The following is a 15,055-nucleotide window of genomic DNA, read 5'->3' as shown; positions in this document are numbered from 1 at the left end:
ACGCAACACAGACAGACAGACAGACAGACAGACAGACAGACACAGACAGACAGACAGACAGACAGACAGACAGACAGGCAGACAGACAGACAAGCTGACAGACAGACAGACAGACAGACAGACAGACAGACAGACAGACAGACCGACAGACAGACCAGACAGACAGACCAGACCAGAATGGATGTCCTTCCAGCTGTTCTCGACAGAAGTACATATGAAGAGTTCAGATGCAAAAACCCCTAAGTGCCATTTCAGAAAATAATCTTTATTCATTTCAATTTAATACAAATCTATCAAAATTGCATATTTTTTTAATTTTATTTATGTAATATAACTATTTATATGTATTATCAAGTACATGAATGTAAACCAAACCAACAACGGGGTTCTCTAAAAATGTAGAAGTGCAGGTCTTCAGAAATGGAGTTAGGGGGTTTTGCATCTGAACTCTTCATATACACCCTGGTATGCACGCACGCACGCACGCACGCACGCACGCGCACACACACAGGGACGCCAAGAGCATGATTGCCCTAATGCTTCCTCTTTAACCCGTCATACACAAACAGGGAGGATAATTCCACGTTGTTAACTGTGTGTGTGTGTGTGTGTGTGTGTGTGTGTGTGTGTGTGTGTGTGTGTGTGTGTGTGTGTGTGTGTGTGTGTGTGTGTGTGTGATTAACACTTAACTGGGAGGATATTTCCAATCAGTGGTTTACAAACTAACCCGACTGCGTTAAGCTGTAAAGCTCATAAAAAGGATGGATTTGGCCTTATTCTGCCGGCAAAACAAAGCTAAGAGGCTCTTGGAAGTTTGACCGCTCGGTCTAGCCCAACAGACCCCTGCAAGTCACTAAACCAGCTCTCTGCAAAAACTCCAGCTAACTGCGACAACAGCTTTCTGCAATAGCTTCATTGATTAACGTGAAAGACTTCAAGCTGGTTTCCCAGTTGCTTTACACTCTAACATACAATGGTAGATGATTTAACCCATTTCCCACAATACTTACCGTTTTACTGTTTAATAACAAAACCATCATCGATTAGTGCTTGCTTAATACTGGTTTCCACCTCAGAATCTATTTTTAGTGTGTCTGCGCGCGTGTGCGCGAGCGTGCGTGTGTAGTGAGTGGGATGGAACTAAATGAAAGGGGTTTTTGGGCATGAGAAAGTGAGATAGATGGCTGGCGGTGCAAGTCATAAGCAAAAGCATTAATTACGGGGCCACGGGTTGGCCAAAACGATCTGCTCCTGATCAACGTCAGCGCGGTACGGCACAGTGCGGTACCTTTCTGTTAAGGCTAATTATACTGCAAATTCAGCTCATTAGGGCAGCGGCACACGACTTATGGGTAATGAGGTCTGACAGCCCAAATCTGTCAGCGTGACAGCTCCTGTCCACCTGGAAGACCTCCCCTACCTTATTCACACTCACACACACGCACACACACACATTGACGCACACACACACACACACACACGTGCGCGCACACACACACACACGCGCGCACGCACACGCACAGACACTAGTGCAAGCACACACGCACACACACACGCACACGCACACACACACACACACGGGCACACACACACACATACTCAAATACTCACACGATTCACACACTACGCACGCACGCGCGTGCACACACGGACACACGCGTGGCAGGGCAGGGAGGAGACCCAGAGTGTAGGGAGGTGATCCATCAGGGGAGGTGTGGAAGGAGAAGCTGCAATTGGGTGTATGAGTGATGCCACTGATGCAGCCTGTCTGGAACTGCTTTTTTTTTTTTTTAAATCAGTGACAATACAGTCATACCCATACAGTAACTACCTTTGAGGAGAGCTGTGCTATATGGGGTTTTTTTATGTTTGAGATATTAGGTGAGCATAAGTGCAATATGAAAAAAATAGCGCAGTATTGCAGACAGTGGTGCAGTAAGGCAGTACAGGCACCAAGGCAGTATGCAGCAAAGCAAGACGTATATACTGCATGTTCGGTAATTTGCAGTAAGTTAGTATGCTGTATGATGGTGTGTAGTGGGGTGCTGCTGATGCAGTTCCATGATGGTGCAGGTTCACATCAGTGTTAAAGAATGCAGTACTGCATGTATGCGTGTGTGATGATGATGATGATGATGATGATGATGATGATGAGGATGATGATTAGATGTGATAAAACAGAGAGAGAAGAAGGAGGAGGAGAAGAAAGAAGAAAGAGAAGGAAAAGAGGAGATGATTAGGTGTGAATTACAGCTAATGGCCGAGCCAACGTCACTTTCCGCAGTGAACCCTGATGCCATTTCTCCTGCTCTCTCTCTCTGAGAGGCTGCGTCGTGCGCAGAGGGGGGAGAGAAAAAGGGAAAACACGAGGGGGTATTAATTGGACCTCTGGTGCAGGTCGTTAGCTGCCCTCGGACAAGCACAGATAATTACATCGAGATCCGCTCTTCTTCCTCTCCTCTCTCTCCGCTCCCTCTTTTTCCTTCATTTGCAAAATGCACTCTTTCAGCGCTGTACATGAGGGATGGCCAGCTTCCCTACACCACCCCTCACCAGTGTTGCCAGATTGGGCTGTTTCCCGCCCAATTGGGCTGCTTAGGATGGCTGTGTGCGGGTAAAAATGGCAACAACAAAAAACCCGCCCAATTTTCGCCATAGAAATCAATAGAATTGGGCGAGATTTTGTGCTTCTAGGCAGGTTTTGAGCATTTTTTGGGCTGGAAATCATCAGCCTCATCTGGCAACCCTGCGGCCCTCACACACTACACAGGGAAATATTACAGGAGGGGAATACTAAAAAGGGGGAAAATACTCTACTTGACACCTTTAATTTGCAAAGGCACTCTTTCAGCGCTGTACGAGAGATGGCCAGCTTCCTTTAACCACCACTCATACTGCAATGTGGAAAAGTTACAAAATGGGAAAAGGAGAAGAGAGAAAATACTCTACTTGACATCTCAGCGGTACTATGGTGGGAAAAATGACTACAACTTAGAGATGGGAAGGTCTGCAATTGTATTTTATTTTTTTACTTGTTTTTTTATTTATGCAGTCAGTTGTAAGATGTTTTTTTCTTTCTTGTGGAATTATGGATACAAATGGCAATTACAGTAGTTATTACAGACAGTCTCTTCCGCAATGTCCAGGAACAAGCGTAATTTCACCACGAGTTCAGCAGACAGTGAGAGAAGAGGGGGAATCAGTCATTGTGTGTAGTGTGTGTGTGTGTGTGTGTGTGTGTGTGTGTGTGTGTGTGTGTGTGTGTGTGTGTGTGTGTGTGTGTGTGTGTGTGTGTGTGTGTGTGTGTGTGTGTGTGTGTGTGTGTGTGTGTGGTGGGGGATTAGATACTTGCACATTATTTATTTCATCATTATTAAATTGGGGGAAAAACGATGCAGAGCAGAACGAGAGCCGGGACTGCTGGGTAATTTGATGACTCAGGCATAAAAGCCTTGGCCCTTAGTTGGGCTTTTAGTTCACATTAGGGTGTGTGTGTGTGTGTGTGTGTGTGTGTGTGTGTGTGTAGTGTGCACCGGTATGTCTATGTCGGTGTGTGTGTGTGCGTGCGTGCGTGCGTGTGTACGTGTGTGTGTGTGTGTATGTGTACGTGTGTGTGTGTGTATGTGTACGTGTGTGTGTGTGTAGTGTGTGTGTGTGTGTGCGTGCGTGCGTGCGTGTGTACGTGTGTGTGTGTGTGTTAGCGTGGGACAGGGGCAGGGCAGGCAATGATGGTTCCATGATTGGCCCTTGTCAGGCAGTTTAATGTCAATACTAAATTGGAAGGCTTGTTAACCTAGTTGGAATGTGATTACGGGACAATGGTAAGCAGTCATGTAAAAAATAATGTCTATTAGGCTAATTTAATCACGGGAATGGTCTCCTCGTTTTTTTACAGATGAATTAGAATGGAGAAGTCAATTATTTGAAACATTTTTGCACGGCCCTGGCTGTCAGGGCGCGGGGCGGTGGGGTTGGAGCTGCTTAAGATGCAAAGGGCTGTGTGGGGCCTGGTCTCGGCCTATCACAGGACAGAGTATAATGACACAGGACTGGACTGCTATAGGACTGATGGGCAGGGACAGCTAGTTAACACTGATGACAGGAGGAAAGAGGGACCCTCAGTCACCCCCACGGTGTGTGTGTGTGTGTGTGTGTGTGTGTGTGTGTGTGTGTGTGTGTGTGTGTGTGTGTGTGTGTGTATGTGTGTGTGTGCGCGCACGCGTGCATGCATGCATAAGGAGGACTTCAATGTATGCACTACTTTTGCATTACAATTGTTATTTAATCTGAATGACAAATATAACAAATCTGAAATGTACACACACTGCACAAACTCGAAAGACACGATATGATGAATCACAGAAAAAAAGACTGAAAATAAGAATAGATATGGTGACTTCAAAGTCAAATGAGGCTGAATTGGTGCAGGGCAGTAGTCACAATGGCATGTACATACTAGGTGTGTGTCTGCTGTCAAACTGTGTGTCTGTGCTGTGAAAATGTGTGTGATTTTGTCTGGATTATGTGATTGAAGTCAGCAGTGGTTCTACACATTTGGGGTACAAGTTTTGGCAAAGGACGCGCTCAACATCTTGGAATAAACGAAAGTCTTTGGGTGCGCGATAAAATGTATCAACTTAAGGAAGAAAAATCCGCACTCACAAACTGCGTCTCATTATTTATTTATATTACCACCATGTCCAAAAAGCAAACGCGTTTCGGCTAACAAGCCTTCATCAGTGTGTATTTTTCTTCCTTAAGTCTACACATTTGGTGGCCATATGCGAAATATAGACATGGGGCCCTTTTTAATTATTTTTGCTAGTGTTTTCTATGGGGAGGCTGAGTGGTGGGGCCCCCTCCAGAAGGTATTTTTGGTGGGGCCCTCGGCAATTGCCTAGTTTGCTTATTGGTAAAAAACAAAAGGCCCTGGTGATAAGTGATAAGTGTATAAGTGAGCGTGTTTGAGCATGTGAACTACACACACAATACACCCCTCCCTGTGTTCAACTAGGGGCTCCAGGAGTGATAAAGGGGTTGCGGAGGGTGAGCCAAGCCCAGCAGGCTCTGCATGACGCTGGGGTAATTACTCAGGGCCGCCTGGCTGGCTGGCTGGCTGGCTCGGCCGCTTCACTTCGCCCCTCTAGGTCTCTAGGGTCCAATCCTGGGCCGCCACAGCACCTGCACCCCTGTGTGTGTGTGTGTGTGTGTGTGTGTGTGTGTGTGTGTGTGTGTGTGTGTGTGTGTGTGTGTGTGTGTGTGTGTGTGTGTGTGTGTGTCCGGGTGAGCAAAGGGGTCAGTCGCCCCGGAATCAGGGAGAGAGGGGGCCCAAAACTGGGTTTTCGTTACATTTTTTTGTATTGGATGGGGGTCCCTTTCAGATGACTTTGTCCTGGGCCTGGCCAAAGCCGTCAGCCGCCCTGCCCCCATACGTGTGTGTGTGTGTGTGTGTGTGTGTGTGTGTGTGTGTGTGTGTGTCAAATTAAACCCATCTTCTAAAGCGTCTAATTTGAAATCTGTTAGCACTGCCCTTTCTAGCAGCATGCGGTGACAAATCTGCGCTCGTAAAGACAGCGGCCCCCTGCTCGACAGACAGAGTCTTGCTGCTGAATTATTGCTGTTGCAGGATTTGTCATGATGTGGGGCCCCTGTGTGTGTGTGTGTGTATATACGTATGTGTGTCAGAGAGAGAAAAGAGAGACAGTGTGTGTCAGAGAGAGAGTGAGAGCGAGAAAGAGAGAGAGAGAGAGAGAGAGAGAGAGAGAGAGAGAGAGAGAGAGAGAGAGAGAAAGAGTGAGTGAGAGTGAGTGAGAGAGAGGTATGTGTGAGATGGCGTGTCTGTGATACCTGACCAATATCTAAACTGTACAGCTAAGGTAGGCCTCCCGTGAACGAACTTGCACAACTCTACACACATTTTGTTGATTCCTTTCACATTTTGTAGTTTCCACTCCTATAATTTGCCAACACATCTACATATTTTCTAGTTCGAAACTGATGACTGAGACCAACATCCTCCAGTATATGAGATGGAGAAGCCCTTGGAATTGGGAGTATTTACAAAAGATGCGAGAGAGATAGAGCCTAGAACTTTCTTTCAAACTACATACAGTATTAATGCAAAAATAAACTTGAATTGTAATCAACATAACATAACATGGCTGCAGCTGGCAATATAGTGTTTATCTGAAACACGATTACATGAATAGATTTTCTTGCATAAAGTGCATCTCACTTGGTCTATGAGTGTACTGGCAGACCTTGAACGTGCACTACAACAAGCTGTTGTGCGTGTGTGTGCTTCTGAAACACATTGTATTAATGCACCATCGTTGGTGACACTGACCCTTGGCGGCAGGCTGCGAAACGCCTCTGCAGCAGCTGGACAGGGCGATAGGCGATGGGTGTGAGGACGCAGCAGCCACAGTAAAGCCAGAGTCTCACACAACACACAACACACAACACACACACACACACACACACACACACACACACACACACACACACACACACACACACACACACACACACACACACACACACACACACACACACACACACACACACACACACACACACACACACACACACACACACACACACACACACACACACCAGGAGGCAAAATTAGCTGGCCCGTCACTCCTGTGCACTCAGGCCCACTAATATGCACTGTCAAACAAGCGTGTGTGTGCGTGCGTGCATGCATGTATGTGTGTGTGTGTGTGTGTGTGTGTGTGTGTATCTATTTGTGTGTGTCTATTTGGAGGTGTGGGTGGTTCTCTGTAGTGGGGGAGGCACTGGTGTCCAGAGCCACGCAGTTAATTGGAGCAATGAGATTGGAGGGGGTGCCATCGCACACTCATGCCAACAACACCAACCTCACCAACCACACACACACACACACACACACACACACACACACACACACACACACACACACACACACACACTTGTGTGTGAATACATGCCCCAGAGGACACACATCTGCTGGGGTGGGAGTTGGAGGGGTTGTCCTATATAGTATCAAGCTGCAGCAGCAGAGACCAGGCCAGGCCAGGCAGGCCTTTGGGAAGCCTCCCCAGCCCAGTCCCCTCAGGAGCCCATTCATCTCAAGAGGTGGCGCTGGCTAAATGTGGGTGTATGTGGAGGTTAATGGGTGCATTTAGAAAGCCATTTCTGACACTTCTTTCCAGCCTTTTGGCTGTCTTCCATTAAGGAGGAGTCCCCTGCCTGTCCTGCTCATCTGTCTGTCTGTCGGTTGAGCTTAGTTTGGCTTCTAATGAGCTATATTCTTATTTATATGACCGTAGGATAGGTGATGTTTGGGGTTCCAAGTTGAGGCAAGTCTGTCGCCAAATTCCATTGAATTGTGCCAATAATCTGAATAATAATCTGAATAATCTCGTAATTGCTGAAGAAGACCTTAGGACAAACAGTGAGACATCTGTAACCTCCAAAAAGACACCCAGTTTTAGGGATGTGCGAAAAATTGTCATGACAATGCATCGCGATACTCCATTTCATGATATCGCCGTTACCTTGTCATGAATCGATGCAGTATAATTATTTTCACAATATACTGCATTGAGTCATGACAATCGATTTCATCTTAATACAAATATTTTTCCCACTGGTTCATTTTGTTAGTAGAGAGCAGGTAATATTTCTGTTGTGATGGAAGCTCTCTCCCAGATGCTAAAATGCTTAAAGGGACACTGTGCAGGAAATGGTCAAAAAAGGTACTGCAACTATGCTGAGAATTGAAAATGGTCTGCCTATTGCCAATTTTGATCTTTACATGAAAGTTTACTAAGTATTTAACAAATATTTTCTAGTATGGTCTAAGTACACTCATTTTTGCAGCTAAAAATTGCTATTTTTGGAAATTCAAAATGGCGGACCATGGAGAAGATCATCCTTTTCATGTATGAAAAGTACAATTTTTCCAGTCATAATGGATACTTAGAAGTTGATGCTGGTGGTGAATATTCATGAAAAAGGTAACATTAGTGAATGGGCAGCATGAATTCTGGAAGTAAACAACTAAAAATCTCACTAAGTGTCCCTTTAAATAAAATGAAGTAAATATCACAATGCACTGCAATAGTACATGAATCGCAATGCATCGTGATAGAATCGCATCGTGGCATGTGTATCGTGATGCGCATTGAATCGTGAACCCTTTGCCAATACCCACCCCTACCCAGTTTGCCTGACCTGTCGCCCCTCCGACCACCAGGGCCCGGACTTTTCTTTGTTTATTGTATGAATGAATACTCCATAAAACTCCACCACAAAAATACAAGCTTCTACAATTTAGGAAAGAAATGACAAATGGATTGTCGAGTGAGATATTGGAGTTGAAAATGGGGAAGGAAAGGAAAGAGATGACTACTGATAAGTAATTTCATTGGAGGGCTGAACAGCCCAAGCATAAAGACCAGACAAAAGAGAGAACAGAAAGAAAGAAATCATCGCATCACAAAAAAGACAAATTATCACTCTCGCGCCATTTATCTCACTAGATCCATGAAGCTCCCCCATGTGTGTGTGTGTGTGTGTGTGTGTGTGTGTGTGTGTGTGTGTGTGTGTGTGTGTGTGTGTGTGTGTGTGTGTGTGAGAGAGAGAGTGTGTGTGAGAGAGAGAGTTGAGAGAAAGCAAGAGTGTGTATGTGACATCCCCTCCTCATATAATGTCTCCCTGAGGTGTCATGGAGGGGGCCCAAGCAAGCCAGCGAGCGAGCGAGCGAGGGATGAGAGACAGAGTAAAAGAGGAGGAGGAGGGAAAAGAAGGGAGGAGGGAGGAGTGAGTGAGGGAGGGAGGGATGGACAGAAAAAAAAGAAGGAATGGGATCCTGGCAGCAGATCTCTCCACACCACTACACTGATACCTTGCTCTCACCCCCAACCCCCACCTCGCCTCTTCCAAACACGGGCCCTAATTGAAAGAGGAGAGTGGCCCGGACCTTGACAGGCGCGGGGGTCAGTTTAATTGCTCCTGGCCATATTTAACATTAAGATAATCAGGTCATTAATTACCCCCCGGATCATTAAATCAGCCGATTGCAAAATGAAATTTCTGCCTCTATTACTCACATGAGAGACCACGGGGGAGGGGCTTAACATCTATCAGCTCCACCAATCCCGCTACAGCGTGTGTGTGTGTGTGTGTGTGCACGGGCTCACACACAGCACAGACACACACACAGCACAGAAACAGGCAAACACTCATAGACTCAGATGCACATTCATACTCCCATGCACACAGAGATGTGCTCTCTCTCTCACTCTCTTCTCTCTCCTCTCTCTCTCTCTCTCTCTCTTCTCTCTCTCCTCTCTCTCTCTCTCTCTCTCTCTCTCTCTCTCTCTCTCTCTCTCTCTCTCTCTCTCTCTCTCTCTCTCTCTCTCTCTCTCACACACACACACACACGCACGCACGCACGCACGCACGCACGCACGCGCGCGCACACGCACACTTTCCCCTCTCAGGGAACTGCACTACATCAATCCTTACAATAGTTTCAAAATGATCAATTTAGGTATTTGTTATTAAATTGGTACTAAAGTGCATTAAAAATGCAGTAAATGTAGTTAACGCATACACAACAATAAGAATATATAATTATATGTATTTTTTTATATAAACAGACAGTTTATATTAGCATATGTAGTTGTAATGTAAAAAATGTATGCAAAAGTAAATATAAAAGTGTTAGATGTACATGACTTGTGCCAATTTTTGCATTTTATTGGTCTCTTTATACGACAACTGCACTCCATAAATCAAGGGGAGCTCTGGTGCTATCGCTCCAGAGAAATGTATTCAGTGTGCCTGAGCCGTCCTCCCTCACCGTGTGCTTCTGAGTCAAACAATATCACAGCCCATGTCTTGTGGCTGAGAGTGCATGTAAAGACAGCATTCACACACGGCAAGGGAGGGGAGAGACAACGTAGGCAGGCTACAGAAAGAATTCGATTCACAAACAAAGTAGACGCAGTCTGAGCAGAGAGAGAGAGAGAGAGAGAGAGAGAGAGAGGGAGAGAGAGAGAGAGAGAGAGAGAGAGCAGAAAAGAGTAGGGAAAAGGTGGGAACAGGTGACGGCTTCACACACTGTTGCACACACGTGCGTGCATACACACGCAATGTAAGACACAATTTCAACATGTGCCATGTGTCATGTAGCCACCGCCAATGACTGAGCCCCTTCTCATCTCTCGGCTGACAGGTGAGGTTCCTCTCCCCACTGCCTCAAACTGTAGCCTCTCTGTCTCTGTCTGTCTGTACCTGTCTCTCCCTCTCTACCTATCTCTCTCTGGTGCCGTTTCCATGTAGCAGGATATTTTTTTAGCAGGGTATTTTTTTCTCCTGTTTAGGTGTAAACGCAACATGTGGATAAAAATGAATCCCCCATTGTAACAAATGTGTTTCAGCCCCCTAAATAGGATATTTTTTCCTCCTGCTTTTTATACCTGGATTTTAAATATCTGCTACGTGGAAACGGAGGGCCAAAACCAATGCAAAACCAATGCAACCAGGAAAAAAATATATCCACATATAAAAATATCCAGCTACGTGGAAACGGCACCTCTATCTCTCTCTCCCTCTCCTGCACCCAATCTCTGCCTCTCCCTACTTCCTTTAACGCCTCCAAACTGCAAGTGTCTTTACCACCACTGCTGTCTGTACTCTGTTTCTGCCTCTACCTGTAACTGTCTGCTGATCCCTCGGCCTGTATCTCTGGTTCTACCTCTTTATTGTCTACTTTTTCGGCCTCTCTCACCATGTCTGTCTCTACCTCCGATGTCCGCCGATGCCTCTGCCTCTCCTGCCACTTCTTTCACTCTCTGCGTTCAGAATCTCTCCTGCCTGTACTACATGTCCCTGTCTCTGTTTGCTGCCTAGGCTGTCTACCCCGCCTCTGCTTTCTCTCTGTCTTGCTCTCTCTGTGCTCCTTGCCTCTTCCTATGCTGGAAATCGTTGCTTGACAGCATCATTGCTAACTAAGTTAGCAACTTACTTGGTTACAATGCCATTTCCTATTGGAAACTTAGTAAGGTGCTAATTGGCTAGCAATGATGCTTTCGAGAAGCAGGGTCCTGCTTTCCTCTGATGTTTGTCAATATGTCTGTCTCTTCTTCCTATATCCCCCTGCTGCCTCTGTCTCTCCCGGCGCTGCCACGTCTCATCTCTCTGCGTTTATTGCCTCTATTTCTCTGCTTTTGCTGCTTCTTCCTGTTCTTCTGTCTCTTACCATCTCTTTGGCTTCTTCCTATGTGCCTTTCCCTGTCCCTTTCCTCTGCTTGCTCCCTCTTCTTCTTTTTTTTAAAGTATTTTTTTTCGTGCTTTTCAGCCTTTATTGGTTTTTGTGAGACAGGATAGTGGAGGAGAGACAGGAAGTGAGCTGGGAGAGAGAGAGATGGGGAAGGACCGGCAAAGGACCCGGACCGGGAATCGAACCCGGGTCGGCCAAGCGGTAGACGTGTGCCCTACCATATCAGCCACGGTAGGGCCAGCTTGCTCCCTCTTCTACCGCTACCGCATGTCTCCCTCTCTGCATCCATGACCTCTTCCCATGTTGCTTGCCTCTGCCTGTACTTGTCTGCCTCTCTCTCTGTGCGTGCTGCCTCTTCCCATGCCTCCTGCCTCTTCTAGTCTGTCTCTCTGTCTGCTGGTCTTTCTCTCACTTCTGCTTGCCTGGCCTCTCTGTGCTTGCTGCCCTTTTCCCATGTCTCTGCCTCTGCTTGTCTCTCTCTCTCTCTCTCTCTGGGCTGCCTTGTCTGCCTCTTCCCATGTCTCCGTCTTGGCTTGTCTCTATATCTGCTTGTCTGTCTCTCTGTGCATGCTGCTGCCTCTTATTATCTGTCTCTCTACTCGTCTCTCTCTCTCTGGGCTGCCGCCTCTGCTTGCCTCTTGCTCTGCTTGTCTTCCTCTTCCCATGTGCTTGCTGCCTCTGCTTGTCTCTTGCTCTGCTTGTCTCTTGCTCTGCTTGCCTCTTGCTCTGCTTGCCTCTTGCTCTGCTTGTCTTCCTCTTCCCATGTGCTTGCTGCCTCTGCTTGTCTCTTGCTCTGCTTGTCTCTTGCTCTGCTTGCCTCTTGCTCTGCTTGCCTCTTGCTCTGCTTGTCTCTTGCTCTGCTTGTCTCTTGCTCTGCTTGTCTCTTGCTCTGCTTGCCTCTTGCTCTGCTTGCCTCTTGCTCTGCTTGCCTCTTGCTCTGCTTGCCTCTTGCTCTGCTTGTCTGCCTCTTCCCATGTGCTTGCTGCCTCTGCTTGCCTCTATATCTGCTTGTCTGCCTCTTCCCATGTGCTTGCCGCCTCTGCTTGTCTCTTGCTCTGCTTGTCGGATTAGAGGAGGGCTGACAGCAGGCGGCCACTTAAGGAATGACACACTAAGTGCTATTGATGGTGATGAGAGGGATGGCAGGGGAGCCTTGCCAAGCATCGCGGGGTTAATTGAGATAATATTGACCCCCTCAGTAATCTGTTTCCTGGGCTTCGGGGGGCTGGGCTGGTGTGGTGTGGTGTGGTGTCATGTGCTGGTGTGTGTGTGTGTGTGTGTGGAGGGAAAGGAGGGGCTACATACAACATGCAACCAAACACCGCAAGTGAACAGCTACGAGAGGAACAATAAATGCATTAGCGGATTGACAAGGGGAGCAGAGGAGGTGTATGTGTATGGCGGGTGGGGATGTGTGTCGGGGTGTGTAGGTGTGTGAGGGTTAGGCCCCGGTGGATCGGATCCATAGGCCAAAGATTTCTGTGTGGTGGGGGGTAATTAAAAGGTGCTTTGGCTGAGTAATGAGGAGAGCGCGGGGGCAGGATGTCGATACCTGTGCGACTGCAGCGCGGCTCTAATCTGTTATGATGGGCCAGTGGAGCAGGGGGCCGCGCGGACCGATAATTACACACCGACACAGGCAGCGGTGCTGTAGATATGTGTGTGTGTGTGTGCGCGCTTGTGTGTGTCAGAGAGACTGTGTGTGCGTGTGTGTGTGTGTGTGTGTGTGTGTGTGTGTATATGCCAGTACATTGAAAAAGTCACCAGCCCTGACGGCACAAAGAGAAGAGAAGGTGAGGAGTCTGAGAATATTTGAGCGAGCGTGCGTGCGTGTACAAAATACCAGCTCCGGCACAGGTACTGACTGTAACAAGGAGTGGGGAGGTGTGTGTGTGTGTGTGTGTGTGTGTGTGTGTGTGTGTGTGTGTGTGTGTGTGTGTGTGTGTGTGTGTGCGCGTGCAATTTCATGCAAGTGTAAATTACAATAAGGAGAAGAGGTTCAAATGTTTGACAAAATGTTTCAGACAGAGGACCACTGCCCACCCGTTACTCAGTATGAGATAGCAGAACATCCATGTAGTGTGTGTGTGTGTGTGTGTGTGTAGTTTTAATTCTGCTGGCATCAGGGGCAGGTTTGAGGCATGCACCCCTGTGTGTTGGCCTCAGAGGCGTGTACTGTATATGTGGGCGAATAACAAGATTTATACCCAAAAAGAGTTCATACCTGCTGGTGTCGAGTGTGGGTTTAGATCGCGTCTGTCCATGGACCTCTACTCAGTGTGCGTGTGCGCCAGTGTGCATGTATGTGTTTGTGAGTAAATGTTAGTCCTACCTGCTGGCAGTGTGTGTGTGTGTGTGTGTGTGTGTGTGTGTGTGTGTGTGTGTGTGTGTGTGTGTGGTGTGTGTGTGTGTGTGTGTGTGTCCGTACCTGCTGGCGTCGGGTGCGGGCTTGAGGCGCCCCTGTGCGTTGCCCTCCCATACGCTGTTGGCCAGCTCGTTGCCGATGGCCGACATCACCCGGATGAGCTCCAGAGGCCACTCGTCCAGGTCTAGCGAGCGCACGCGCGACAGGTGCGTCCCCAGGTTGCGGTGGATACCCGAACACTCGATGCAGATCAGAGCACCCAGGTTCAGACTGGCCCAGTCGGGGTCTAGCAGAGACAGAAGGAGGAGAGGGGATTACAGTCCATGTCCCACCAACTTGTTTTAGAACAGCTAGGTCAGTCTAGGTTAGGGCAGAAATGTGCTAATTCGTTACAGTGTGGGATACAGTCGGTGTTTGAAATGAGGAAAAAGAAGCAGATGCGAGCCAATCTGCCGCAGCACCAAGTTTATATGCAATCTAGTTAGCCAGTGAAATCATGCACAGTAATACTTTGGGTCTGATGCTGTTTAAGTTCCAATTTATCTACCTTAGGTGCAATGGGGTCAAAGACGTGCAAAATGGCATCGTCATTCAGTGTAACGGATGCCTTCTGCTGACAGTAACTTTAAAAAACATGACTCTTTTTATTTATTTATTGTTACAGGGAATTCATGAAAGCCTCGGCTGTCATCCATTCACTTGAAACAATTTAAAAATCATGTTTTTTTGCAGTTACAGTCGGCGGAAGGTGTCCGTAACACTGAATGACAAAGACGTCTTTGACCCAATGATGCATTACATAAAATACAGTATGTTGCATTGTGCACTGGTGTTATAGTCACGTAATATACAATACTGTAAAACGTAACTCGTCATTTTGTACTCTCAATGTAAGATCACCACTTTTAAAATAAGGCTTTACAGAATTATTAGCTTTGATACTGCAGTCACTTACTTTGGGCTTCACAGTCCACGCAGCGGGAGTTGCCCCTCAGGTTCCTGATCGACTGGAGAGCTAAGGCTTCAGTCTGGCTAGTTAGACGAGACTGTGGACACAAGAGCAAAAGGCTCATCAAACCCACATTCCTTTATAGATCAGTAAAAACAAGCAAAGCAAGGCAATGGAAATAAGCTGCTATTGTATCAGGTGAATGACTACTTTGAGTTTAAAAAAACAAAGAGGGTTGTTGTTTGGCGAGATGTGTGGTTTATCACACTTGGTTAGGGCTTGGGAGTTACAAATAGAGTATATCCAGTTTAAATTTGGCAATGAATAACAGCACTGATTACAGCGAGTTAATGAGTCCCCATTCATAAAAAACAGAGATTCCAAATGTTATACCTTTTTTTTTGGTGTCATGTGTGTGTTGTGTGTTATGTGGCAGCTATGTATGTCCAAGACAAATTTCCTTCGA

The 15,055-nt window shown here is 46.9% G+C and overlaps 1 protein-coding gene across 1 annotated transcript in view; it reads right to left on the bottom strand.

The window, feature by feature from the left end:
- The window catches only part of agap1 (ArfGAP with GTPase domain, ankyrin repeat and PH domain 1), a 157,557-nt gene that overhangs the window by 11,085 nt on the left and 131,417 nt on the right, over positions 1-15,055 (bottom strand). Inside the window, exons 15-16 of the mRNA XM_063211770.1 lie at positions 14,596-14,686; positions 13,704-13,926 (exon numbers count right to left, since the gene is read on the bottom strand). Of these exons, the coding sequence (XP_063067840.1) occupies positions 13,704-13,926; positions 14,596-14,686 (314 nt within the window). The remainder of the gene's footprint in view (positions 1-13,703; positions 13,927-14,595; positions 14,687-15,055) is intronic.

The sequence above is a fragment of the Engraulis encrasicolus genome, chromosome 12 (assembly GCF_034702125.1).
Source record: "Engraulis encrasicolus isolate BLACKSEA-1 chromosome 12, IST_EnEncr_1.0, whole genome shotgun sequence".
In the NCBI taxonomy this organism is placed as follows: domain Eukaryota; kingdom Metazoa; phylum Chordata; class Actinopteri; order Clupeiformes; family Engraulidae; genus Engraulis; species Engraulis encrasicolus.
The sequence above is the reverse complement of the archived record's forward strand: the minus strand, read 5'-3'. Positions and strand labels throughout refer to the sequence as shown.